General features: G+C 41.8%; 1 protein-coding gene across 1 annotated transcript; it reads left to right on the forward strand.

Annotated features, from left to right (window-relative positions):
• Positions 1 to 19,193: 19,193 nt before the first annotated feature.
• On the forward strand, positions 19,194 to 24,508 carry LOC141121762 (gamma-crystallin-3-like). Its single transcript, XM_073611483.1, has 3 exons — positions 19,194 to 19,307; positions 20,724 to 20,966; positions 24,187 to 24,508. Exons 1-3 carry the CDS (start codon positions 19,209 to 19,211, stop codon positions 24,460 to 24,462), a joined length of 618 nt encoding a protein of 205 aa, XP_073467584.1. The 5' UTR covers positions 19,194 to 19,208; the 3' UTR covers positions 24,463 to 24,508.
• The last annotated feature ends 1,937 nt before the right edge of the window (positions 24,509 to 26,445 follow it).

The following is a 26,445-nucleotide window of genomic DNA, read 5'->3' on the forward strand; positions in this document are numbered from 1 at the left end:
CGATCACATGGTTAAAGAGCCGAGCTCTTCACAGAGATCGGGGTCGCGCCGTGTCCTAGCAACACGGCGTGACCGTGATTGCCGCCGCGGTCGCACGAGAGCGGGCGTTCTGGGACGCCATCATATGACGTCGTCCTAGAACGAGAGCCGCACCACCCCACCGTGATTTGATGCTGGCCGGGTGGCAACCAGTTAATGGCATCCCAGTCTAAGTCCGTAGGGTTTAATATTGAGTTGGTCCACTCTTTGCAGCTATAACAGCTTCAACTCTTCTGGGAAGGCTGTCCACGAGGTTTAGGAGTGTGTCTATGGGAATGTTTGACCATTCTTCCGGGAGCGCATTTGTGAGGTCAGGCATTGATGTTGGATGAGAAGGCCTGGCTCACAGTCGCATAGTGTTCTATGGGGTTGAGGTCAGGACTCTGTGCAGGCCAGTCAAGTTCCTCCACCCCAAACGTGCTCATCCATGTCTTTATGGACCTTGCTTTGTTCACTGGTCCAAATCATTTGGTGGAGGGGGGGTTATGATGTGGGGTTATTTTTCAGGTGTTGGGCTTGGCCCCTTAGTTCCAGTGAAGAAAGAAAGATGTAACCTGTCACAACCAAAGTGACATGCCTCCATCTCTTATAACATATATGCAAAGGAGAAAATTGGTCATGGGACTTTAAATGAAACATGTTACATCATGGTAATACAAAGAGTATGTAGAGTAGAAAATGTATTAACATATAAAAAATGGACAATTCGTATCCTCAAAATTCATGGTGTAATATAGTCATAAAAGGCCATTGAAAAGAGCCGACATAACACATGATTGGTATAACATGGATATACAAGTACATGATCAAATTTACTTGGGTGGTACAAAATGAGTTAAAATGTAGAAATCAGACCATCTTGACATTATTGATAACTTTATGCATTTCATGGATCACGGCCACTTGTCAGGAGTATGCCAAGGATATCTATAAAAGTCAGTTAAAGAAATGGTCCGGCTTATAAAGGGGGGAAGGAGGGTGTCGCAGGCAGTATCTGACCCAGGGCTGAGGCAGGAAATATCCCGTCCATGCCAAGAGAGAAGCCAAGAAATGGCCCGATTGACACAACACAATTTATGGGGAAAAGTAGCTAACCCATACAGATATTGGTGTCTCCACTGAATGAACCAGGAAAAGCATGCTTGTGTGTTGAAGGAAGCATGAAGACTTAGTTGCAGTGAAGGGAACTCTTAAGGCGTCAGCATACCAAGACATTTTGGACAATTTCACGCTCCCAACCTTGTGGGAACAGTTTGGGGATGGCCCCTTCCTGTTCCAACATGACTGCGCACCAGTGCACAAATCAAGGTCCATAAAGACATGGATGAGCGAGTTTGGGGTGGAGGAACTTGAAAAGAGTCCTGACCTCAACTCGATAGAACACCTTTGGAATGAATTAGAGTGCAGACTGCGAGCCAGGCCTTTTCGTCCAACATCAGTGCCTGACCTCACAAATTTGTTTCTGACCATACAGAGGTTTAACAGGACAGGTTCCACTCAGAACAGGCTTCGCCATGGTCGACAAAAGAAGTTGAGTGCACGTTCTCAGCGTCATATCCAGAGGTTGTCTTTGTGAAATAGACGTATGAAACCTGGCAGCATTACTGCAGAGGTTGAAGGGGTGGGGGGTCAGCCTGTCAGTGCTCAGACCATACGCTGCACACTGCATCAAATTGGTCTGCATAGCTGTCTTCCCAGAAGGAAGCCTCTTCTAAAGATGATGCACAAGAAAGCCCGCAAACAGTTTGCTGAAGACAAGCAGACTAAGGACATGGATCACTGGACACATGTCCTGTGGTCTGATGAGACCAAGATAATCTTTTTTGGTTCAGATGGTGTCAAGCGTGTGTGGCAGCAACCAGGTGAGGAGTACAAAGACAAGTGTGTCTTGTCTACAGTCAAGCATGGTGGTGGGAATGTCATGGTCTGGGGCTGCATGAGTGCTGCTGGCACTGGGGAGCTACAGTTCATTGAGGGAACCATGAATGGCAACATGTACTTTGACATACTGAAGAAGAGCATGATCCCCTCCCTTCGGAGACTGGGCCGCAGGGCAGTATTCCAATATGATAACGACCCCAAACACACCTCCAAACACATCTCCAAGATGACCACTGACTTGCTAAAGAAGCTGAGGGTAAAGGTGATGGACTGGCCAAGCATGTCTCCAGACCTAAAGCCTATTGAGCATCTGTGGGGCATCCTCAAACGGAAGGTGGAGGAGCGCAAGGTCTCTAACATCCACCAGCTCTGTGATGTCGTCATGGAGGAGTGGAAGAGGACTCCAGTGGCAACCTGTGAAGCTCTGGTGAACGCCATGCCCAAGAGGGTTAAGGCAGTGCTAGAAAATAATGACAGCCACACGAAATATTGACACTTTGGGCCCAATTTGGACATTTTCACTAGACATGTGCAGAACGAAAAAATGTGTTTTGTTTTGTTTCGATTCGTTATTTACATAAATTTGTTTCGTTAAATTTGTTTCATTAGTTTAATTCATTTTCGGAATTTGTTTCATCTATTAGTTTTTGAATTGATTCAAATGTTTTGAATTTGGATGGATTCAAAAAGTTTTCAACTCAATTTCAAATAGTTTTTCGAATTCGAAAAGTTTTCAAATTCGAATCGTTTTCTAATTCCCAAAGAGAATAAAATAGAATAGAAAATAAAGGAATAGCATAGAAAAAAAATAGAATAGAAAATAATATAGCTAAATATATTACCATATTTATCGGCGTATAACACGTGCCGGTGTACAACACGCACCCCAATTTAAGAGGGAAGTTTCAGCGAAAAAAACTTTTTAAAAAAAATAAACCACTTTGAAGCAAAATAATGGTCAGTGAGCATCTCATCATGATAAATCTCCATGCCTTAGTAGAAGACACAGCCCATATATTGCACTGTTATCAGCATGTGGAAGCACGCACAGCAAGTACAGGCAGCACATTAACTGAGTGTAATCGAGGCCAGTGGGACTGATCTGTGTATGTGAGTACTCTGGCTTATAGCTGTATGTTCCTCAGTGACTCAGAAGTTAGGGGGCAGCAGAGGATGGATGGTGTACACATGGATGTAGTATATACTATGGTGCAACTTACTTGTGCACTACGGGAATCACTAGTCCCTGTAGTATTGTAGATGCCGTCACCGAGGGGAAGGAGGGGCCGAGCGCTGCCGAAATAGAGCCGGATCTCCTGTGTACTCGGCTCGACATCTCGCTCAGTCCCGCCCCTTGGCCTGGATCCTATGATGGACACAACGCCGGTCCAATGCCGGGACATCCATGCTAGGAGCCGTCCAGGGGGCAGGACTGGGCGTGACGCCGAGCCGAGTACATAGGAGATTCGGCTCTATTTCGGCAGCGCTCGTCTCCTCCTTCCCCTCGGTGGCAGACTATATCGGCGTATAACACGCACACAGGATTTTCCCCCTATTTTAAGGGGGAAAAAGTGTGTGTTATACGCCGATAAATACGGTATATTGTTTTATTTTCTGTTATATTCTTTTCTAATCTATAAGTTATTTATTTTTTTATTCTATTTTATTCTCTTTGGAAATTGAAAAACGATTCGAATTCGAAAACTATTTGAAAAGTATTCGAAAACTATTAGAATTCGAATTTCGTCCGAATTCTTTTTCTTGTTATTTCGGATTCATTTAAATTCGGTACTATTGTAATTCAGAAATTCGGATGTAAACAAAAATTCGTACAAATTTTAATTTGAAACAAAACGAATCGCATGTGTCTAATTTTCTGTTATTTTCTTTTCTAGTCTATAATTTATTTATTTTTTTGTTCTATTTTATTCTCTTTGGCAATTGAAAAATGATTTGAATTTGAAAAGTATTCAAAAAGTATTCAAAAACGATTTGAAAATGATTAGAATTCGAATTTCATCCTATTTTTTTTTTTTTCGTTATTTCGGATTCATTTAAATTCGGTACTATTGTAATTCGGAAATTCGGATGTAAACATAAATTTGTCCAAATTTTAATTTAAAACAAAACAAATCGCACATGTCTAATTTTTACTTAGGGGGGTGTACTCACTTTTGTTTCAAGCGGTTTAGACACTAATAGCTGTGAGGGGTGTACTCACTATTGTGAGATACTGTATATAAAAAAATTAGGGCTAACTTTACTGGTTAATTTTTTTTTATATTCATTGTATAACAAGTATATTTTTTCCCAAAAAATTGCATTTGAAAGACCTCTGCGCAAATACAGTGTGACATACGGTAAATATTGCAATGACCGACATTTTTTTCCACTAAGAAAATATATATAATGTTTGGGGGTAATCTTTTAGCAAAAAATACAGATTTTTTAAGCATCAAATCTTAGAACTAGGCTTTGTCTTGAAGTGGTTAAAAAAAAAGTGTTAAGCCGCGTACACACGATCGGACTTTCTGACGGGAAATGTTCGATGACAGGCTGTTGGCGGTAAATCTGACTGTATGTATGTCCATCGGACAATTGTTGTCGGACTTTCCACGGACAAATGTGTGTTGTCGGATTTTTCAAGCGCGTGTACACAAGTCCGTCGGATAAAAGTCCAAAGTACAAACACGCATGCCCGGAAGCAGAAGCGGTCGTTCTTGTAAACTAGCGTTCGTAATGGAGAATTAACATTCGTGACGCGGCGAATTAGGAAATCTGGAAATGCAGCGCACAATTATCTTCTTCTTTAATGGGATAATAATGAAGCTGCTTTGCTGGTGATACTGATGGAGTTATTGTAAATTAATTTTCAAAGGCTTTTTTTTCTAGTGATATCAAGAATAATATTATGTTTTTTGTTTTTTTTTTAATTTGGGCAAGTTACCACATCACCATTATCCCGTAGTTTTTAAGATCAAAGATACAGCTATGTTGGTGTCCCTTGTCAATTTTACATTGTATTTTTTAAATGTAACTTCCTACTCCCACACTGTCATTTGAAGTAAAACGCACAGCCAAGTATTATTCTACACAATTTTTTTTATTGTGCATTAAAAAAAAGAAAACAAATAAAATTAGACATGCTATCTGCCAATAGAACTTAACCAAAAAGTGCATTCTATGAATCCAAAAATATAGAAAATATACCAAATCAAATCATTATTATTCAACCAGAAAAATAATGTCAAAGCAATAACTCCAAGGCCAATAATCAATAACACGTTATCTCCTCCGATTCCGCAACATGTCTGGATGACAATCTAAACAAACTGAAAAGCACAAAATGAGAAGAACTAAATGAAAAACGAAAAATGAAAAACGCAAACTGAAATGCGCGAATCAACACTCACCAAACTTCTACTAACACGAAATTAGCAGAAGGAGCCCAAAGGGTGGCGCTAAGGAGCTGAAAAACCACGTAGTACGTTCGTAATTGTTGGCCAACAATTGTGTGGCCGTATGTATGCAAGACAAGTTTGGGCCAATACCCTTCAGACAAAATTCCACGGTTTTGTTGGCCAACAATCCGATCGTGTGTACGAGGCTTTACTGTAGAAAAAAATTTATAAATTTTATTTTATTTTTTTTCCTGTTTCAAATGACCCTTAAATTATGATTGTGAAACAAAGAATAGCACAGTTTATATAAAAATCAAATAAAGCTGTTTTCTTTCTTCAATTTTGCATTTTTTTATATGACAAAACACAAGTACACCTGAAAGAAGTTTAAATTAAAAGTTAAAAAAAAAAAACAGAAGTAGGTTCCAGGAGGGGGGTGGGGGGGTGAGGTTCAGTGCATCATGCTTCCCCCCTCCCCTTTTCTGGTCAGCCTGGATACATGATTAAATGAAGATGGATGGGTTTTTAGGGGGGCTCACACATTTTGTATTTGCTTTTGTGCATAAGAATCTCCCTTAACCACTTGCCGACCGCCTAACGTACATGTACTGCAGCAGGTCGGCTCTGTTGGTGGGTGGTACCTGTATGTCATTTTGCGATAGCCACTAGGGGTCGCACACACTGCCGGAGGTGCGATCGAGCACTGATTGGACAGAGAAGAGGCCAATCAGCGGAACTGTTGTCTGCCGGCCTCCCACGATTGTTCCTGAGTGAGGCAGAACAGCGATCTGCCTATGTAAACAAGGCAGATCACCGTTCTGACAGGGGGAGAAGATCGTGAACACAGATTCCTGTCTTCACCCAGTCAGAGCAACACCCCCCCCACAGATAGCAAGCACCCCCTAGGAACACATTTAACCCTTTGATCGCCCCTGATGTTAACCCCTTTCCTACCAGTGTCATTAGTACAGTGATAGTGCATATTTTTAGCACTGGTCACTGTAGCAATCAGTTAGATGTCTGATTTTTCTGCCGCAATCCCGCTAAAAATCGCTGATCGCCACCATTACTAGTAAAAAAAAAATGCCATAAAAATATCCCATAGTTTGTAGATGCGATAACTATTGCCCAATTCAATCAATATATGCCTATTGGGATTTATTTTTACCAAAAATATGTAGCAGAATTGTCTAATATTGCCAGAATATACATATTGGCCTAAATTGATGAAGACATTTGATTTTTTACATGTTTTATTGGATTTGTTTTATAACAGAAAGTAAAGAATTTTTTTTTTTTCAAAATTGTTGGCCTTTTTTTGTTTATAGCGCAAAAAATAAAAACCCGCAGAGGAGATCAAATGCCACCACAAGAAAGCTCTATTTGTGGGTAAAAAAGGACGTCAATTTTTTTTGGGTATGGCGTTGCGCGACCGCGCAATTGTCAGTTAAAGTACCGCAGTGCCGTATCGCAAAAAAACGGCCTGGTCATTAAGTGGGGCATGGAAGCGGAAAGAATTTTGGGTGGGTATGTTTGCCAATCTAAACCTTGCTGGGCAAGATAGACTGCCAGTCTCTTAAGCACCGTACACACGGGACAAATGTCGGGCGACCTCGGCCGGTTAAATTTTTAAAAAGTCCGACATTCGGGATGTGTGTAAGGCAGCCGGTCCGACAGAAAAGAAACAAAGAAACTGCTCTCTGATATTATAACATACATGTCAATAGTGAATAAACAATAGTGAATAAATAAAAAAAATAAATACATCTTCTTTTAAATTATAAAAAATACATATAAATTGTGAAGTCCATGTATAGATTAGACATGTGCACAACCAAAAATGTTGTTTCGTTTCTTTACGTTTCCGTTGATTCGTAACGATTCATAATTTCGTAGGACGCGAATTTTCATATTCTGACTTGTTCGTATTTTCGTAACGGTTTTATTTTCGTTGATACAAAATGATTCGTAATTCCTAATTTTGTTATATAATAATTTTCGTATATTCGGTACTACTACTCGTTATTTAGTAATTGTTACTTTTGTGAGATTGCCTTTTTCGTTGATTCGTACTTTCGTAGGAAATAAAGAATAATAATCCTAGGCTTGATTTTCTAATAAGTCCTCCTGTACTTACTCCAATCCACTCCCTCAGTCACCAGACCGGACTCCGTCTCCTCCTCAACTGAATCTAAAAGGATTCGGTAATGCCGTGTGACTCCTACACAAAAGGGATAAGCTGATTGGCTAGATACATCACTCACTAGGGATGAGCTTCGAGTTCGAGTCGAACTCATGTTCGTCTCGAACATTGGCTGTTCGCAAGTTCTCCGAACAGCGAACAATTTGGGGTGTTCGCGGCAAATTCGAATGCCGCGGAACACCCTTTAAAAGTCTATGGGAGAAATCAAAAGTGCTAATTTTAAAGGCTAATATGCAAGTTATTGTCATAAAAAGTGTTTGGGGACCCAGGTCCTGCCCCAGGGGACATGGATCAATGCAAAAAAAAGTTTTAAAAACGGCCGTTTTTTCAGGAGCAGTGATTTTAATAATGCTTAAAGTCAAACAATAAAAGTGTAATATCCCTTTAAATTTCGTACCTGGGGGGTGTCTATAGTATGCCTGTAAAGGGGCGCATGTTTCCTGTGTTTAGAACAGTCTGACAGCAAAATGACATTTTGAAGGAAAAAACTCATTTAAAACTACCCGCGGCTATTGCATTGCCGACAATACACATAGAAGTTCATTGATAAAAACGGCATGGGAATTCCCCAAAGGGGAACCCCGAACCAAAAAATGACGTGGGAGTCCCCCTAAATTCCATACCAAGCCCTTCAGGTCTGGTATGGATATTAAGGGGAACCCCGGCCAAAATTTTAAAAAAAAAATGACGTGGGGTTCCCCCTAAATTCCATACCAGACCCTTCAGGTCTGGTATGGATTTTAAGGGGAACCCCGCGCCAAAAAAAAAAAAAAAAACGGCGTGGGGTCCCCCCAAAAATCCATACCAGACCCTTATCCGAGCACGCAACCTGGCAGGCCGCAGGAAAAGAGCGGGGGATGAGAGTGCGGCCCCCCCCCTCCTGAACCGTACCAGGCCACATGCCCTCAACATTGGGAGGGTGCTTTGGGGTAGCCCCCCAAAACACCTTGTCCCCATGTTGATGAGGACAAGGGCCTCATCCCCACAACCCTGGCCGGTGGTTGTGGGGGTCTGCGGGTGGGGGGCTTATCGGAATCTGGAAGCCCCCTTTAATAAGGGGACCCCCAGATCCTGGCCCCCCCCTGTGTGAAATGGTAAGGGGGTACAAAAGTACCCCTACCATTTCACTAAAAAACTGTCAAAAATGTTAAAAATGACAAGAGACAGTTTTTGACAATTCCTTTATTTAAATACTTCTTCTTTCTTCTATCTTCTTTCATCTTCTGGTTCTTCTGGCTCTTCTGGCTCTTCTGGTTCTTCCTCCGGCGTTCTCGTCCAGCATCTCCTCCGCGGCGTCTTCTATCTTCTTCTCCTCGGGCCGCTCCGCACCCATGGCATGGGGGGAGGCTCCCGCTCTTCTCTTCTTCTTCATCTTCTTCTCTTCTTCTCTTCTTCTCTTCTTCATTTTCTTCTCCGGGCCGCTCCGCACCCATGCTGGCATGGCGGGAGGCTCCCGCTGTGTGACGGCGCTCCTCGTCTGACAGTTCTTAAATAACGGGGGGCGGGGCCACCCAGTGACCCCGCCCCCCTCTGACGCACGGTGACTTGACGGGACTTCCCTGTGACGTCACGGGGAATGCCACAGGGAAGTCCCGTCATGTCCCGTGCGTCAGAGGGGGCGGGGTCACCGGGTGGCCCCGCCCCCCGTTATTTAAGAACTGTCAGACGAGGAGCGCCGTCACACAGCGGGAGCCTCCCTTCATGCCAGCATGGATGCGGAGCGGCCCGGAGAAGAAAATGAAGAAGAGAAGAAGAGAAGAAGAGAAGAAGATGAAGAAGAAGAGAAGAGCGGGAGCCTCCCCCCATGCCATGGGTGCGGAGCGGCCCGAGGAGAAGAAGATAGAAGACGCCGCGGAGGAGATGCTGGACGAGAACGCCGAAGGAAGAACCAGAAGAGCCAGAAGAACCAGAAGAACCAGAAGATGAAGGAACATAGAAGAAAGAAGAAGTATTTAAATAAAGGAATTGTCAAAAACTGTCTCTTGTCATTTTTAACATTTTTGACAGTTTTTTAGTGAAATGGTAGGGGTACTTTTGTACCCCCTTACCATTTCACACGGGGGGGCCGGGATCTGGGGGTCCCCTTGTTAAAGGGGGCTTCCAGATTCCGATAACCCCCCCGCCCGCAGACCCCCACAACCACCGGCCAGGGTTGTGGGGATGAGGCCCTTGTCCTCATCAACATGGGGACAAGGTGTTTTGGGGGGCTACCCCAAAGCACCCTCCCAATGTTGAGGGCATGTGGCCTGGTACGGTTCATGAGGGGGGGGGCGCACTCTCGTCCCCCCTCTTTTCCTGCGGCCTGCCAGGTTGCGTGCTCGGATAAGGGTCTGGTATGGATTTTTGGGGGGACCTCACGGCATTTTTTTTTTTTTTTTTGGCGCGGGGTTCCCCTTAAAATCCATACCAGACCTGAAGGGTCTGGTATGGAATTTAGGGGGAACCCCACGTCATTTTTTTTTTTTTAATTTTGGCCGGCGTTCCCCTTAATATCCATACCAGACCTGAAGGGCCTGGTATGGAATTTAGGGGGACTCCCACGTCATTTTTTTTTTTTAATTTTGGTTCGGGGTTCCCCTTTGGGGAATTCCCATGCCGTTTTTATCAATGAACTTCTATGTGTATTGTCGGCAATGCAATAGCCGCGGGTAGTTTTAAATGAGTTTTTTCCTTCAAAATGTCATTTTGCTGTCAGACTGTTCTAAACACAGGAAACATGCGCCCCTTTACAGGCATACTATAGACATCCCCCAGGTACGAAATTTAAAGGGATATTACACTTTTATTGTTTGACTTTAAGCATTATTAAAATCACTGCTCCTGAAAAAACGGCCGTTTTTAAAACTTTTTTTTGCATTGATCCATGTCCCCTGGGGCAGGACCCGGGTCCCCAAACACTTTTTATGACAATAACTTGCATATTAGCCTTTAAAATTAGCACTTTTGATTATTCATGTTCGTGTCCCATAGACTTTAACGGTGTTCGCGTGTTCGAACGAACTTTTTTCCTGTTCGCATGTTCTGGTGCGAACCGAACAGGGGGTGTTCGGCTCATCCCTATCACTCACTAATACACTGCCTATTTGAAAGAACTTACGAACATACATATTAAGATACACTTACACTGTCCATTTAAAAGAACGATCCGAGATCACGAAGAAACGAAATTACGAATGGAAGAAGAAACTAGATTACGAACACACTAATGAAAATACGAACATATCAAATTATGAACAGACAAAGGATTGAAAATACGAAATGTAAATCATTCGTTATAGATGTCATTTTCTTTCTTTTACGGTTTCGGAGTTTCATATTTTCGTAAGTTTGTCCGTTCGTAAGTTCTTATTTTCGCGTGTTCGTTATTTTGCTTATTCGTAATTTTGGTAATTTTCGTATTTTGGTTCTTTCAGCTATTCAGATGTTCAGATTGATCCGAATGTACGAATACTGCCAATTTGATACTAAAATCTATTTGTTACGAACCGAATCGCACATGTCTAGTATAGATCCCACACATGAATAACTTCCTCAGTGAGTCCACCACCATGCAGACACACAATGCACTCACCAAACTTAATTGACCCCTATTACAGGGAGTCCAGTTATGCATATTGGAAAATCCAAGATGTCATACATGAGGCCACAGGAATGAATCCAAATCGCTGTTGTCATCCATTTAATATATATGTAGATAGCATATTCAAAGCTCCAATTTTGCCAAATAGAGAGCGAGAGGAAAGAACACTCTCATGGGGCAGTAATTCAAATAATTTATTCAAAAAAGGTTGTATTGCACTTACATCAAAGAAGACAAGGATCAGCATGCATCGTATGAGAATTGACGGTTATTGCTCCACCTACGTTCCAGCTGATTGGAAAATGTGCAATTCGTTTAGTTTCAAATTCGCTTTTAACAAATTTTGACAAATTCATTAATTCCGAAATCTTTAAATTCCTGAAATATCGAATTTCCAAATTTCTGAATTTTGAATTTCCGAATTTCCGAATTCCGAATTTCGAATTTCCGAATTTTCAAATTTCCGAATTTCGAAGTCAATTAAGTCTGGTGAGTCTTGAAATTTGAAAATTCAGAAATTCATAATTAGAAAATTCTGAAATTAGAAAATTCTGAAATTCAAAAATTAGAAAATTCAGAAATTCTAAAATTCGGAAATTCGAAAATCCAAAGATTTGAAATTCGGAAATTTGAAAATCCGAATTTTCGGATTTCCGAATTTCTGAATTTCGAATTTTCGGATTTCCAAATTTTTGAATTTTCGAATTTCCGAATTTCCAAAAAAAGCAAAAAAAACAAATGAAACGAAAACGAACACATTTTTCTTTGTCAGTGCTCATGTCTACCGGAAATTATGTATATAAAAGACCACACAACGCCGTTTAGTCAGACTACGTCTGGCATCTTCAGGCCGGCTTCTGTTGGACAAGCAACAGCCGAATGGCTCCTGATCAATTCTTTCAGCCAATGGGCTGAGAGTAGGGATGAGCCGAACACCCCCCTGTTCGGTTTGCACCAGAACATGCAAACAGGAAAAAAGTTTGTTCGAACACGCGAACACTGTTAAAGTCTATGGGACACGAACATGAAAAATCAAAAGTGCTAATTTTAAAGGCTTATATGCAAGTTATTATCATAAAAAGTGTTTGGGGACCTGGGTCCTGCCCCAGGGGACATGGATCAATGCAAAAAAAAGTTTTAAAAACAGCCGTTTTTTCAGGAGCAGTGATTTTAATAATGCTTAAAGTCAAACAATAAAAGTGTAATATCCCTTTAAATTTCGTAGCTGGGGGGTGTCTATAGTATGCCTGTAAAGGGGCACATGTTTCCCATGTTTAGAACAGTCTGACAGCAAAATGACATTTCAAAGGAAAAAAGTCATTTAAAACTACTCGTGGCTATTGCATGGCCGGTCCGACAATACACATAAAAGTTCATTAATAAAAACAGCATGGGAATTCCCCACAGGGGAACCCCGAACCAAAATGAAAAAAAAAATGATGTGGGGGTCCCCCTAAATTCCATACCAGACCCTTCAGGTCTGGTATGGATTTTAAGGGGAACCCCGCCCCAAAATTAAAAAAAAAAAACGGCGTGGGGTCCCCCCAAAAATCCATACCAGACACTTATACGAGCATGCAACCTGGCAGGCCGCAGGAAAAGAGGGGGGACGAGAGAGCGCCCCCCCTCCTGAACCGTACCAGGCCACATGCCCTCAACATTGGGAGGGTGCTTTAGGGTAGCCCCCCAAAACACCTTGTCCCCATGTTGATGAGGACAAGGGCCTCATCCCCACAACCCTGGCCGGTGGTTGTGGGGGTCTGCGGGGGGGCTTATCGGAATCTGGAAGCCCCCTTTAACAAGGAGACCCCCAGATCCCACCCCCCCTGTGTAAAATGGTAAGGGGGTACAAAAGTACCCCTACCATTTCACTAAAAAACTGTCAAAAATGTTAAAAATGACAAGAGACAGTTTTTGACAATTCCTTTATTTAAATGCTTCTTCTTTCTTCTATCTTACTTCATCTTCTTCTTCTTCTTCTGGTTCTTCGGGCTCTTCTGGTTCTTCCTCCGGTGTTCTTGTCCAGTATCTCCTCCACGGCGTCTTCTATCTTCTTCTCCTCGGGCCGCTCCGCACCCATGGCATGGGGGGAGGCTCCCGCTCTTCTCTTCATCTTCTTCTCTTCTTCATCTTCTTCTCTCCTTCTCTTCTTCATCTTCTTCTCCGGGCCGCTCCGCATCCATGCTGGCATGGAGGGAGGCTCTCGCTGTGTGACGCGTCTCCTCTTCTGACGGTTCTTAAATAACGGGGGGGCCCCCTCTGACGCACGGTGGCGTGAAGGGACTTCCCTGTGGCCCCGCCCCCCGTTATTTAAGAACCGTCAGAAGAGGAGACGCGTCACACAGCGGGAGCCTACCTCCATGCCAGCATGGATGCGGAGCAGCCTGGAGAAGAAGATGAAGAAGAGAAGAAGAGAAGAAGAGAAGAAGAGAAGAAGATGAAGAGAAGAGCAGGAGCCTCCCCCCATGCCATGGGTGCAGAGCGCCCCGAGGAGAAGAAGATAGAAGATGCCACGGAGGAGATGCTGGACGAGAACACCGGAGGAAGAACCAGAAGAGCCAGAAGAACCAGAAGAAGAAGAAGAAGAAGAAGAAGAAGAAGATGAAGGAAGATAGAAGAAAGAAGAAAGAAGAAGCATTTAAATAAAGGTATTGTCAAAAACTGTCTCTTGTCATTTTTAACATTTTTGACAGTTTTTTAGTGAAATGGTAGGGGTACTTTTGTACCCCCTTACCATTTCACACAGGGGGGCGGGATCTGGGGGTCCCCTTGTTAAAGGGGGCTTCCAGATTCTGATAAGCCCCCCACCCGCAGACCCCCACAACCACCGGCCAGGGTTGTGGGAATGAGGCCCTTTTCCTCATCAACATGGGGACAAGGTGTTTTGGGGGGCTACCCCAAAGCACCCTCCCAATGTTGAGGGCATGTGGCCTGGTACGGTTCAGGGGGGTCGCTCTCTCGTCCCCCCCTCTTTTCCTGCGGCCTGTCAGGTTGCGTGCTTGGATAAGGGTCTGGTATGGATTTTTGGGGGGACCCCATTTTTTTTTTTTAATTTTGGCGTGGGGTTCCCCTTAAAATCCATACCAGACCTGAAGGGTCTGGTATGGAATTTAGGGGAACCCCCACGTCATTTTTTTTTTAAATTTTGGTTCGGGGTTCCCCTGTGGGGAATTCCCATGCCGTTTTTATCAATTAACTGTTATGTGTATTGTCGGACCGGCAATGCAATAGCCGCGAGTAGTTTTAAATGACTTTTTTCCTTTGAAATGTAATTTTGCTGTCAGACTGTTCTAAACATGGTAAACATGCGCCCCTTTACAGGCATACTATAGACACCCCCCAGCTACGAAATTTAAAGGGATATTACACTTTTATTGTTTGACTTTAAGCATTATTAAAATCACTGCTCCTGAAAAACGGTAATTTTTAAAACTTTTTTTTGCATTGATCCATGTCCCCTGGGACAGGACCCAGGTCCCCAAACACTTTTTATGACAATAACATGCATATAAGCCTTTAAAATTAGCACTTTTGATTTCTCCCATAGACCTTTAAAGGTTGTTCCGCGGCATTCGAATTTGCCGCGAACACCCCAAATTGTTCGCTGTTCAGCGAACCTGCGAACAGCCGATGTTCGAGTCGAACATGAGTTCGACTCGAACTCGAAGCTCATCCCTAGCTGAGAGCGCTGACTGGAGTGTTTTGGCTGTTGGTCCCTCTAAGAGAGTTAGTTCAATCCTCCATTTGCCTGATGTCCTCAACACTAAAGGTAATATATTAACTATTTATTAATAGAATAACAATTCTGCCCAAGGTTCAGCTTTAAACAATCCATTGGAATGAATAAAATCAGCTTGAATGGAAGTCTATTCCATATTTTCACAGGTTTTACTGTGAAGAAACATTTCCGTATGTGGAGGTTAGACCTTATTTTTCTCCAGATGCAAAGAGTGCCCCCTTGTCATTTGCAATGACCATAAATGAAATAACTTTGCTCCAAGTTTATTATGAAATTATAAAGCGCTACGTAAACTGTTGGCGCTATATAAATTCTGTTTAATAACAACAATAATTATTATATGGATTGTTTACGTATTTATACATGATGATCATATCCCCCCTTAAAAGTCTCTTCTCAATGGAGAATAACTTTGGTTCAGCTAATCTTTCCTCTTAACTGGAGTCCTCCAAGCCTCTTATCAGTTTGGTTGCCCTTCCATCAGCTACCTCCAGTTCCCCAAGATCCTTTTTTGTGAACTGTTTCCATAAACTGAACTGCATATTCCAGATGAGGTCTTCATAATGCTTTGTAAATGGGTAGAATTATGTCTCTCTCGCTCTCTCTCTGCGGTCTATACCTCTTTTAAGAAAACAAAGTACAAGGGCTATACCAAACGTAATGCAAAAGTGGGCACAACTTTTTTATTTATTAAAGCAGAACTTTACCCATAACAACTTGACAAAAACGAAAGTTCTTTAGCAAGAACATACATTCCACATTGTTATTTATGCTACCAAAATTAGTGTGTGCTGTAAATTGCCTCCAGCGATGCTCCTCTTTCCTGATGCTGGAGGCTGCTATTTTGCTGAAGCCCAGAGCCCCTCAGCAGAAGTAAATCAAGCAGACCTAAACCCATCGAATGATCAGTTTCAAAAAAGTTACATCCTTGGAATGCCAAAATTCCTAACTGTCAAGTTTACTCAACCAAACTGTCAAACCATCAAATGGCTGGTGTTGTATCTTATCACGTGTGCAGCAGCATGGCGGTTGAAGGTCAAACAGAAGCAGCTTCCTCGATTGTAAAGGATATGAGGGTTTTATTCCGCTTTAAGGCTGTCAGCAGATTGACCTCTACAAACTCGTCAGTGCCTAAAAATGCCTAAAAATGGAGAGCAGCTGAGCATGTGCAGAGCAGGGTGAGACAGTGTATTACTGGGATTTTACACAGTATAGGCACTTATTTTTTATGTTTTACATAGCTATACCTGTAAAAGGGGCCAGCCTGAAGTCATCTAGCAGGACTTATTTTTCTGACTAAAGTTCAACTTTAACTTACATAGGCCGTTCAAATTTCATGTTTGTAGAGTAACTTCTTAGTAGAGTAACTTTCTAGAGGAAAAGAGATTTCGTCTCCAAATACGGAAAGGTTTCTTCACAGTAAGAGCTGTGAAAATGTGGAATAGACTCCATCCAGAGGTGGTTCTGGCCTGCTCAGTAGATTGCTTTAAGAAAGGCCTGAATACTTTCCTAATTGTACATAATATAACTGGGTACCGACATTTATACGTAAAGTTGATCCAGGGAAAATCTGATTGCCTCTTGGGGGATCAGGAAGGAATTTTTTCCCCTGCTGTAGTAAATTGGAGCATGCTCTGCTGGGTTTTTTTTGCCTTTCTCTGGATCAACTGTGGGTATAGAAATGGGTATATTGGATTGTACGATATTTTTAATTTAATTTATTTATTTATTTTTTGTGGTTGAACTGGATGGACTTGTGTCTTTTTTCAACCTGACTAACTGTCATTTTATGCAATAGAGTTTGTCTGTCAGCTTACCTATCACCATGTGTTCATCGCTAGAGACCAGCCGACTCTCACCTGACTGCTTTTATAATCTCTCCTCTAGCATGGCTCCACCCCAACTCCTATCAGAGAACACTATATTAACCTGAGCACTGCAAGCCAGCCCTGCTGATCAACCTTTGTGTGTTTGGCTTCCTGTTTCCTGCTTGCCGTGTGCTCTACATTTGTTTTCTGTTACCGACCTTGGCGTGTTCTCAACTATTCCTGTCTGCCTGTGACCCTGAACCTTTGGCGTGTCTCTGTTGTCCTTGTCTGCTTGTGGCCTCGACCTTGGCTTATTCCCTTACTATCCCTATCCTCCTGTTGCCTACTGTGGGCGTGAGCTAGGGGACCCTGGGGGCCGCGACCTGGAGCCAGTTGCAGCCCAGTCCATCCTCACCACTAGAGGCTCTGGTGAACAACTACTGGCTCTTAGACTACGCACTCTAGGGAATCTTATGCTTTAACCCCAGTGGGATCCGTGTTGGTGTTCCAGCGGCCCTGCCTTCCTTTCCACCCTGACTCCCATCCGCAACAGTTAGCCGTAGGGTCCACTACCTTGCGGTGCATCCCTGATCCCAACTGTGTGCATCTGTCACCTAGCCTCAGGTGACCTGACACTAACTATGTAACTATGTAACTCTTCCTCTATAGGAACGCTTCTTCGTTTTCCTGTTCATTGCAGGTAAATAATGGATTCCCAGCTGAATCAACGCACCGTCATTGAGTTCTTGAAGAAGGAGGAGGTGCAGGCTGTCCAACATCCACAGAAGCCTACAGAATGTGCACAGATGGATGAAGAAGTTTAAAGAGGTTCTTCAGTCCCCCCCCCCCCAAGTCAGCAACTACATATACTGTAGCTTCTGGCTTTAGATAAAAGAACACTTACCTGTCCAGGGATCCAGCGCTGTCTTCACCCATGCCAATTCTTCACTGGTCTTCAGGTCTCCAGTGCCACCATGATAATTGTGGGAAGCTGACCATGACTCTGCAGCTTCACAGCTGGCTCCCCACTGTACATGTGCGAGCCGCACTGTGCCCTGGGAATGGTCCTGCAGCCTCTTGGGACCTGTGGTGTGTCCCAAGAAGCTGAGGGCGAACTTCCGCTTGGATAACCTAGGCGATCCAAGTGGAAGTTGAAGAGGGTACTTGTCAAAACCACTTCCATATATTAAATATAGCATAAAAAAAATTAAAACCAATGAGTGACACTTTTACTGATTTAGGATGCAGAGAGACTTACAGCGGAGCACAGGACTGGACAGGGGAGCATGAGCTGTCAAAATGAACCTTCCCTATTAACAAGCTGGTGATTGGTTGTTGCTAGACATGGATGAGCGAGTTTGGGGTGGAGAAATTTGACTGGCCTGCGCAGAGTCCTGATCTCAACCCGATAGAACACCTTTGGGATGAATTCAAGTGGAGACTGCGAGCAAGGCCTTCTCGTCCAACACCAGTGCCTGACCTCACAAATGTGCTTCTGGAAGAATGGTCATTTGTGAGGTCAGGCACTGATGTGGACGAGAAGGCCTGGATCGCAGTCTCCACTCATCCCAAAGGTGTTCTATCGGGTTGAGGTCAGTCAAGTTCTTCCACCCCAAACTCGCTCATCCTTGTCTTTATAGAACTTACTTTGTGCACTGGTCCAAATCATTTGGTGGAGGGGGGATTATGATTTGGGGTTGTTTTCCAGGGGTTGGGCTTGACCCTCTTGACTCCAGTGAGGGGAACTTTTAAGGCGTCAGCATGCCAAGACATTTTGGACAATTTCATGTTCCCAACTTTGTGGGAGCAGTTTGGAGATGGCCCCTTCCTGTTCCAACATGACTGCGCACCAGTGCACAAAGCAAGGTCTATAAAGACATGGATAAGCGAGTTTGGGGTGGAGGAACTTGACTGGCCTGCACAGAGTTCTGACCCGATAGAACACCTTTGGGATGAATTAGAGCGGAGACTGGGAGCCAGGCCTTCTCACACAACATCAGTACCTGACCTCACAAATGCACTTCTGGAAGAATGGTCAAACATTCCCAAAGACACACTCCTAAACCTTGTGGACAGCCTTCCCAAAAGAGCTGAAGCTGTTATAGCTGCAAAGGGTGGGCCAACTAAGTATTAAAATCTACAAACTAAGACTGGGATGCCATTAAAGTTCATGTGCGTGTAAAGGCAGACGTGTGCATGTTTTAGTCCCCAGATACTGAATTTTACATTTATAAACATTAAACGTTGCCACATAGTTGGCCAATAAGAGCATCCAGATTGAACTGTAAGTTTTGCAAAAAAAAATAAAAATGGTAAAATGAATCCAGAACTCTATATCACATAACACCTTACATAAAACACACACATATACACAGATTCCAAACTATTCAAGTGACTGGTTGCTGCAGCAAAAGTTTTGTTTCAGTTAGGCTGTCTAGGTAAAGCATTTGTGTGCTGATGCAAGGGGAAAGATACAAACAATGGTCTCACAGAAACACTGAACAATTCTCAATAGCGTGGAAAAGCTATTCATTCTGATTGGGCAAAGCCTAAACATATGAGAAATGTTGCAGGGTATATAAAGGGCATTTTCCACCAGCTATCTACCAGTGCAGACCAACAGGAGCACACTGACAAGACAAGCAAAATGGGAAAGGTAAGAAGGGCATAAAAATATTCAAATATCAAATGAATCTTTAGCCAATGGTTCAGCCTGTAGATATTAATTGCTAGTAGCTGAATAACTCTGTTTAAGTTTTATCCTTAAAATTGTGTAGATTTGTCAATACTGAGGTCTATTTTATAGGCAGTTTGTCAAAAGACATTGATTATCTGGCACTGCTGAAGCTGTCATTTATATTATATGGCCAAACATTTGTGAATACCGGACCCTTATGCCTCGTACACACGGTCGGATTTTCCGATGGAAAATGTGTGATAGGACCTTGTTGTCGGAAATTCCGACTGTGTGTGGGCTCCATCACACATTTTCCATCGGATTTTCAGACACACAAAGTTTGAGAGCAGGATATAAAATTTTCCGACAACAAAATCCGTTGTCGGAAATTCCGATCGTGTGTACACAAATCCGACGGACAAAGTGCCACGCATGCTCAGAATAAATAAAGAGATGAAAGCTATTGGCCACTGCCCCGTTTATAATCCCGATGTACGTGTTTTACGTCACCGCGTTTAGAACGATCGGATTTTCCGACAACTTTGTGTGACCGTGTGTATGCAAGACAAGTTTGAGCCAACATCCGTCGGAAAAAATCCTAGGATTTTGTTGTCGGAATGTCCGATCAATGTCCGACCGTGTGTACAGGGCATAACACCTATATGAGCTTGATGGAAATCCCATTCCAAAACCTTGGCCATTAATATGGAGTTTCTTCCCCTTCACGCCTAAAACAGTTGCCAGCTCTTTTGGGAAGGCTTTTGTGATACTTTAGAGTATTTTTGTAGGAATGTGGGCCCATTTTGCCAAAAGAGCATTTATAAGGTCAGGTACTGATGCGGGTCAAGAATGCTTGGCTTACGATTGGTATTCTAATTCATCCCAAAGATGTTCAATGCGGTTGAGGTCAATGACGAAAGTCTGTGATATATTTGGCTGTAGTGGTTAAATTAAAAACAGTCTTTCTCAAACATTTTACCCCATAGGAACCCTTAAAATAATATTCACATCTCAGGGAAACTCCTGCTAGCATTAGTCCAATAGGGGGTCATTAGGAAAAATGCCCCTTACATTGCTGGTCGGTGGGAAGAATGTCCCCCCTTAGAGTGGGGATTAGAATGCCACTCTTACAGACAGCTTTAAAAATCATTGGTGCATGCTACTGGCTCTGCCAAGTGGTGATGGACCTGGATCTATGAAGCCACCATCAGATGGGAGGTCAATTAGCCACAGCTCAAGGAATCGTCAGCAACCTCTGGAGGAACCCTAGGATTCCAATGAGACCTGGTTGAGAATGGCTATATTAAAAATATTGTCCACGCTGTTTCATGTAATTCTAAAACTCAACATTCTATTGATCCTGAATTGACCTGTTCTTGTTTTATCAATCAACAGATCATCTTCTACGAGGACAAGAACTTCCAGGGTCGCTCTTATGAGTGTAGCTCTGAATGTCCCGACCTGTCCTCATACTTCAGACGCTGCAACTCCATCCGTGTGGAGAGCGGGAACTGGATCCTGTATGAGCTCCCCAACTACAGAGGACACCAGTACTTCCTCCATAGAGGAGACTATCCTGACTTCCAGCAGTGGATGGGCTACAATGACTCCATTAAGTCTTGTCGTCTGAGCCCCGAGGTAATAACACATTGTGCGCTCTGGTGCCAAAGCTGTCTATAGCTGTTAGATGATAATGTCCTATTGTAATCACTGTCATTTTTATGAGGTGAAATGCCCACTACTCCTATAATTACAAGTGATCATTGATTGTACAGGTAAGAAAACCTATTTTAAGCTTTACTTGTCCTGCCAGTATACACTGCCCCAATGGAGTTGTTCTTCTCCTCTCTCCTATTTCTCTGCTCTGTAGGGCTAAACAGAAATCCTCAACTAAGCCAAGGATTTTAATTTTATTTGAAAAAATTGTGAAAATTGATGAAGCACAGTTGGATTAAGCATGGCCAAGTAACCTTCTTTATCTGTGGGCTCATTATATGATACTCATGTCAAGTGCGCATTACACTCAAGGGAGAACTGGCCTGCAGGGCATTTGCCCCTTGAGCCAGGACTAGTAAAATACAGTATGTTGTGCTGGTGTAACTAGATAGAGATACTTTGCCATTGAGACCTCCGACATAGCCAAACCCTTCAATCTGTAACACTGACTAATGGGTGTTAGTTAGCTACCTGCTCTCTGTTCAGACCTCCAATTACAGTAAATGTGGATTCAGGAAATTATTTGAAGCAATTGTAAATGTATGAATTTTTTTTTAATTAAAATAACAAGCAGGTTATACTTACCTGCACAGTAGAATGGTTTTGCACAGAGCATCCCCGATCCTCCTCTTCTCGGGTCCCCTGTCGGGATTCCTCCCCTCTGTCTAGTGCCCCCATAACAAGCTGCTTACTATGGGGCACTTGTGCATGCTTGCTCCCAAGCTCCACTACCACTGCCTCCTCACTGGCTGTGATAGACAGCAGCAGGAGCAAATAGCTGCTGTCTGTGAGCCAATGAGGAGGGAAAGAGCCAAGAGAGCTGCCGCTCTCATGCACATCGCTAGATCAAGATCGGGCTTAGTTAAGTATGGGGGAGGCTGGGGGGAAATGCTTGCTATGGGGGCAGTCGTGTATGCTCGCTCGCAGGACCCACTCTGTGCCTCTATTGACTGAAGATTTTTACCTCAATGTTGAGAATGCATTAAGGTAAAAAAAAACTTCTGCCTTTAGAACAACTTTGAAAGAGGAGTAGAGTCTGTCAAGTTATTGGATTGGGGGTGGGGGTAGGGGTGGTAAACCTGAAGAAAAGCTTTAACAGACAGCTAAGTCTGAGGTTTTAATCAGACAAATGCAACCTCAAAGCAGGTGCTGTATCATTAGCTAACCCATAGTTCTTTAGATCCCTTGTCATGTGTTAATTGTTTATCTATCAAAAAAAAAGAAAAAATATATAAACAGTTTAAGAATATAGAATAAAGAAAGTAAAAACCGTGCTGCAAAGTTTATAGTCCTATATAAAAAAAGTCCAACAATGATAGATCATAGGTGAGTGACGTGAAATTCCTCAAAATTCAAATCTTGTGGGTGAATGATCAAGTGGACACGTCTAGAAGGTAGAGCGCTTACCAGAAGTAAGCCAAAATAGGCGAGTGGCTTAAAACCCAGCCGGGGCCTTTGGAAAACGATCCCAATGGAATAGAAAAGTCACACTCGAGCCGTAGGTGCAGATCCGTCAAGGATTATCCAAAAATATATGAAAAAAACATAGCATAATACTGATAGCAAGACCAATGCAAAAAAAGAAAAAAGTGCAGCACCCCACAAAACAGAAAATCATATAAAATCATAAACCATATCCAGTGTCTCAAACACTACTAAGATTGATAGGTGAGTGCCATGCAAACATGCAATAAGTGAAAATCACTAAATGAGTTATATTGAACCTTCCAAATAGTCTGCTTACCAGATACTTAAAAGCTAGTGAGCATAAAACCAACACCAAAATAAACGGTATAGAAGAGAGTCCCTCTGGGTGCAACGAGCCACTAGCAGAATCTGCTTACCAGATGTCAGACTAAAATGTGCAGATTCATAGAGCTGAAATTCAAACACCATAAGGAGTGACACAGGGTATGAAGTTCCAGCGTGCCTGGTGAAAGTCCTGCTTACTAGAAGTCAGATTTAGGTAGGCAGACTGACTCACACAAAGATCAATGTCCCAGCAGGAACAGCATGGATGCATCCTGGAAATCCTGGCCCGAACTTAGCAGTACAGAATCATTCGGAAGAATGTCAACTTATGACGAAACGCGTCTGGGAGGACGGGAGCTTTGCTTTTAGTGGCGGCCGGCATCGCATTTTATCTTTTCATCTATTGTAAGTGTTATTTTATTTAATAAAGCCTTGGTTACATACAGTATTACACTATTGGCCATTTCTTCCATATGATTCTGCACTGCTGAGTTCGGGTCAGGATTTCCAGGACGCATCCACGCAGTTCCTGCTCTATGAATCTGCACATTTTAGTCTGACATCTCGTAAGCAGATTCTACTAGTGGCTCGTTGCACCCAGAGGGACTCTCTTCTATACCGTTTATTTTGGTGTTGGTTTTATGCTCACTAGCTTTTAAGTATCTGGTAAGTAGACTATTTGGAAGGTTCAATATAACTCATTTAGTGATTTTCACTTATTGCATGTTTGCATGGCACTCACCTATCAATCTTAGTAGTGTTTGAGACACTGGATATGGTTTATGATTTTATATGATTTTCTGTTTTGTGGGGTGCTGCACTTTTTTCTTTTTTTGCATTGGTCTTGCTATCAGTATTATGCTATGTTTTTTTCATATATTTTTGGATAATCCTTGACGGATCTGCACCTATGGCTCGAGTGTGACTTTTCTATTCCATTGGGATCGTTTTCCAAAGGCCCCGGCTGGGTTTTAAGCCACTCGCCTATTTTGGCTTACTTCTGGTAAGCGCTCTACCTTCTAGATGTGTCCACTTGATTATTCACCCACAAGATTTGAATTTTGAGGAATTTCACGTCACTCACCTATGATCTATGATTGTTGGACTTTTTTATATAGGACTATAAACTTTGCAGCGCGGTTTTTACTTTCTTTATTCTGTTTTGGTGTGCCTCACTTATAACTGCAGCTTTTTTATTTTTATTAGTTTAAGAATATACTGTATAAGGTTAGAATAAAGTTCTATTGACCCCAAATCATTAATGTTTAATTTTAACATATAAAAATGTTTAGGGTGCATTTTTATTAAAAATGATAGCAGTAATGTGACCAATTCCTTTTTTTTGTTTACATTGCTTTATGTTTTATCGTTGTGTAACTTATTTTAACAGCACCAAGGCTCCTTCAGAATCAGGATTTATGAGAGAGAAGACTTCAGAGGTCAGATGATGGAGTTCACTGAGGATTGTCCTCATGTCTATGAGAGATTCCGCTATAATGACATCCACTCTGTCCATGTCCAAGATGGCTACTGGATGTTCTATGACGAGCCCAACTATAAGGGACGTCAGTATTACCTGAGACCTGGAGAGTACAGGAGATACACCGACTGGGGAGCCACAAGCCCCAGAATTGGGTCCTTCAGACGTCTCCATCATTCCTTTTAAATGTTTAAAAACATTTTACGTTTTCTGCTTGATAATAAACTTGATAAAGACATTTTTTCTGTTTGTTTTTCATTTATGCAATGTAGATTTTCGATGAGAGTTTGTAAAGTGCAACAACCTATACAACCGGTCAAAAGACACTCTTAGATAGAGACAAAATCATCTATATGAAAATATATTGTACACCTTGATGAGAGTCGCGTTCCATCATAAAATCACGTATTAATTTATTCCATGCAGAATAAGTTAGTTGCTCATAGAAATACTGGAGAATATTTACTAAAATCAGATGATGGAGTTCACTGAGGATTTCCCTCATATCTATGAGAGATTCCGCTACCATGACATTAATTCTTGCCATGTCCATGATGGCTACTGGTTGTTCTATGAGGAGCCCAACTACAAGGGACGTCAGTATTACCTGAGACCTGGAGAGTACAGGAGATACAGCGACTGGGGAGCCACAAGCCCCAGAATTGGGTTCTTCGGATGTCTTCATCATTTCCATAAAAATGACAAAAAAATCTCCAGCTGGGAACATACAGGTTTATGTTCAAAGTATTACAAGATGCAGGTCTAATTTATACAGTTTCTTACAATGCAAGCATATTAGGTACAACATGATTGGTTGCTAAGATCTACGTCAATGTAACTGACCATAAATCTGACACCTGTCATACAACCAGACAAACTTATTCATTCCCAGAATTCCTATATGTTTATTAAAATAATTTATGGTTTTGTCTATGATTTTATCCATAACAATACTTGTGTAGAGACAGTATGGCACCCGGTCATGTTAACTCAAACCCTCCTTGTCCTGATAAGACTTTACCAACTCAAGGATAGCAGATTTACGACCTTGGGAAAATGAACTTGCAATCACCCCACCTTAAGTGTTATATGCCTTATTGTTTTTCACTATACAATTCTATGTGTATGTATTCATATATTGGTTTCACAAAAAAGTACTGTATTATTTACATTATATATATATATATATATATATATATATATATATATATATATATATATATATATATATATATATATATATATATATATATTAATATATTATACATACACAAAGCTAACTACTTTATTCAATATTGTCTTATTATGAATACATACATACACATCAGTGTTCTTCTTATTCAATGTATTTTAACAGTTTTAATGAGGGCACAAGCAGACCCTTTTGACCCTGTCAGACTAAATTAATGTACATAACTTTCCCATATTCCACATAATCATTTTAAAACCACCAGTATAAGAAGTTTTATCACTTATTCTTGACAATGATTATTTATTACCTTTAAGGAATATTATCTTATCAGGCTGTAGTTCAACTGCTGTCAAAGTGTTTCTCATCTAATTAGTGAACTTAAAAACTAAAAATGAACTATCCTAATACATTTTCACCCAGTAAACGTGTGACTGTCTTATAAAAGAATATCAACATGAAGCAGAGAGGTCATCTAAAGTTCAACATTTAAAAATGAAGGCTTTCTCTATATTTATGGAATAACATAGTATATATTAATAAAGATTAATAACTATTGCTTTACTATTGAATAATAATATTGATAAGACCACTACTATATAATATTAATAAAAATAATAATATGAATAATAATTATATTATCAATAAAACATATGCAAATTAATATGAATAACATAAAATATACTGGTTAATATGAAATTCTACTACATTTCCCCCCTGTTGAGGCATAAGCCTCAAAGCAATAACAATGCAGACTGCTCATCATGTTCCCCGACCACCCTATTCATCTAACACTTATCACACAAACAGCCCAAAAAATCAGTTTGATCAAAAACACACTGTATCTTCTTCTGTAGTTGCAAAGTCTTGTCCATTCGCTGCAAAGAGACCATTGAAGTTGATTTTAGCGACATCATAGCAATTTTTGCTGTAATCTTCTTGCAACAGGTAATAATCAGTCCAATACAGCATAATAGCAC

This window comes from Aquarana catesbeiana, linkage group LG01, assembly GCF_042186555.1.
Source record: "Aquarana catesbeiana isolate 2022-GZ linkage group LG01, ASM4218655v1, whole genome shotgun sequence".
Taxonomy (NCBI): Eukaryota; Metazoa; Chordata; class Amphibia; order Anura; family Ranidae; genus Aquarana; species Aquarana catesbeiana.

What these genes read in the sequence shown, in the direction of transcription:
- LOC141121762 (XM_073611483.1), top strand. Translation starts at nt 19,209, where the DNA reads ATGAGAAATGTTGCAGGGTATATAAAGGGCATTTTCCACCAGCTATCT. An exon ending in AGACAAGCAAAATGGGAAAG is followed by an intron (nt 19,308 to 20,723) that starts GTAAGAAGGGCA and finishes ATCAATCAACAG; the next exon opens with ATCATCTTCTACGAGGACAA. An exon ending in CTTGTCGTCTGAGCCCCGAG is followed by an intron (nt 20,967 to 24,186) that starts GTAATAACACAT and finishes TTATTTTAACAG; the next exon opens with CACCAAGGCTCCTTCAGAAT.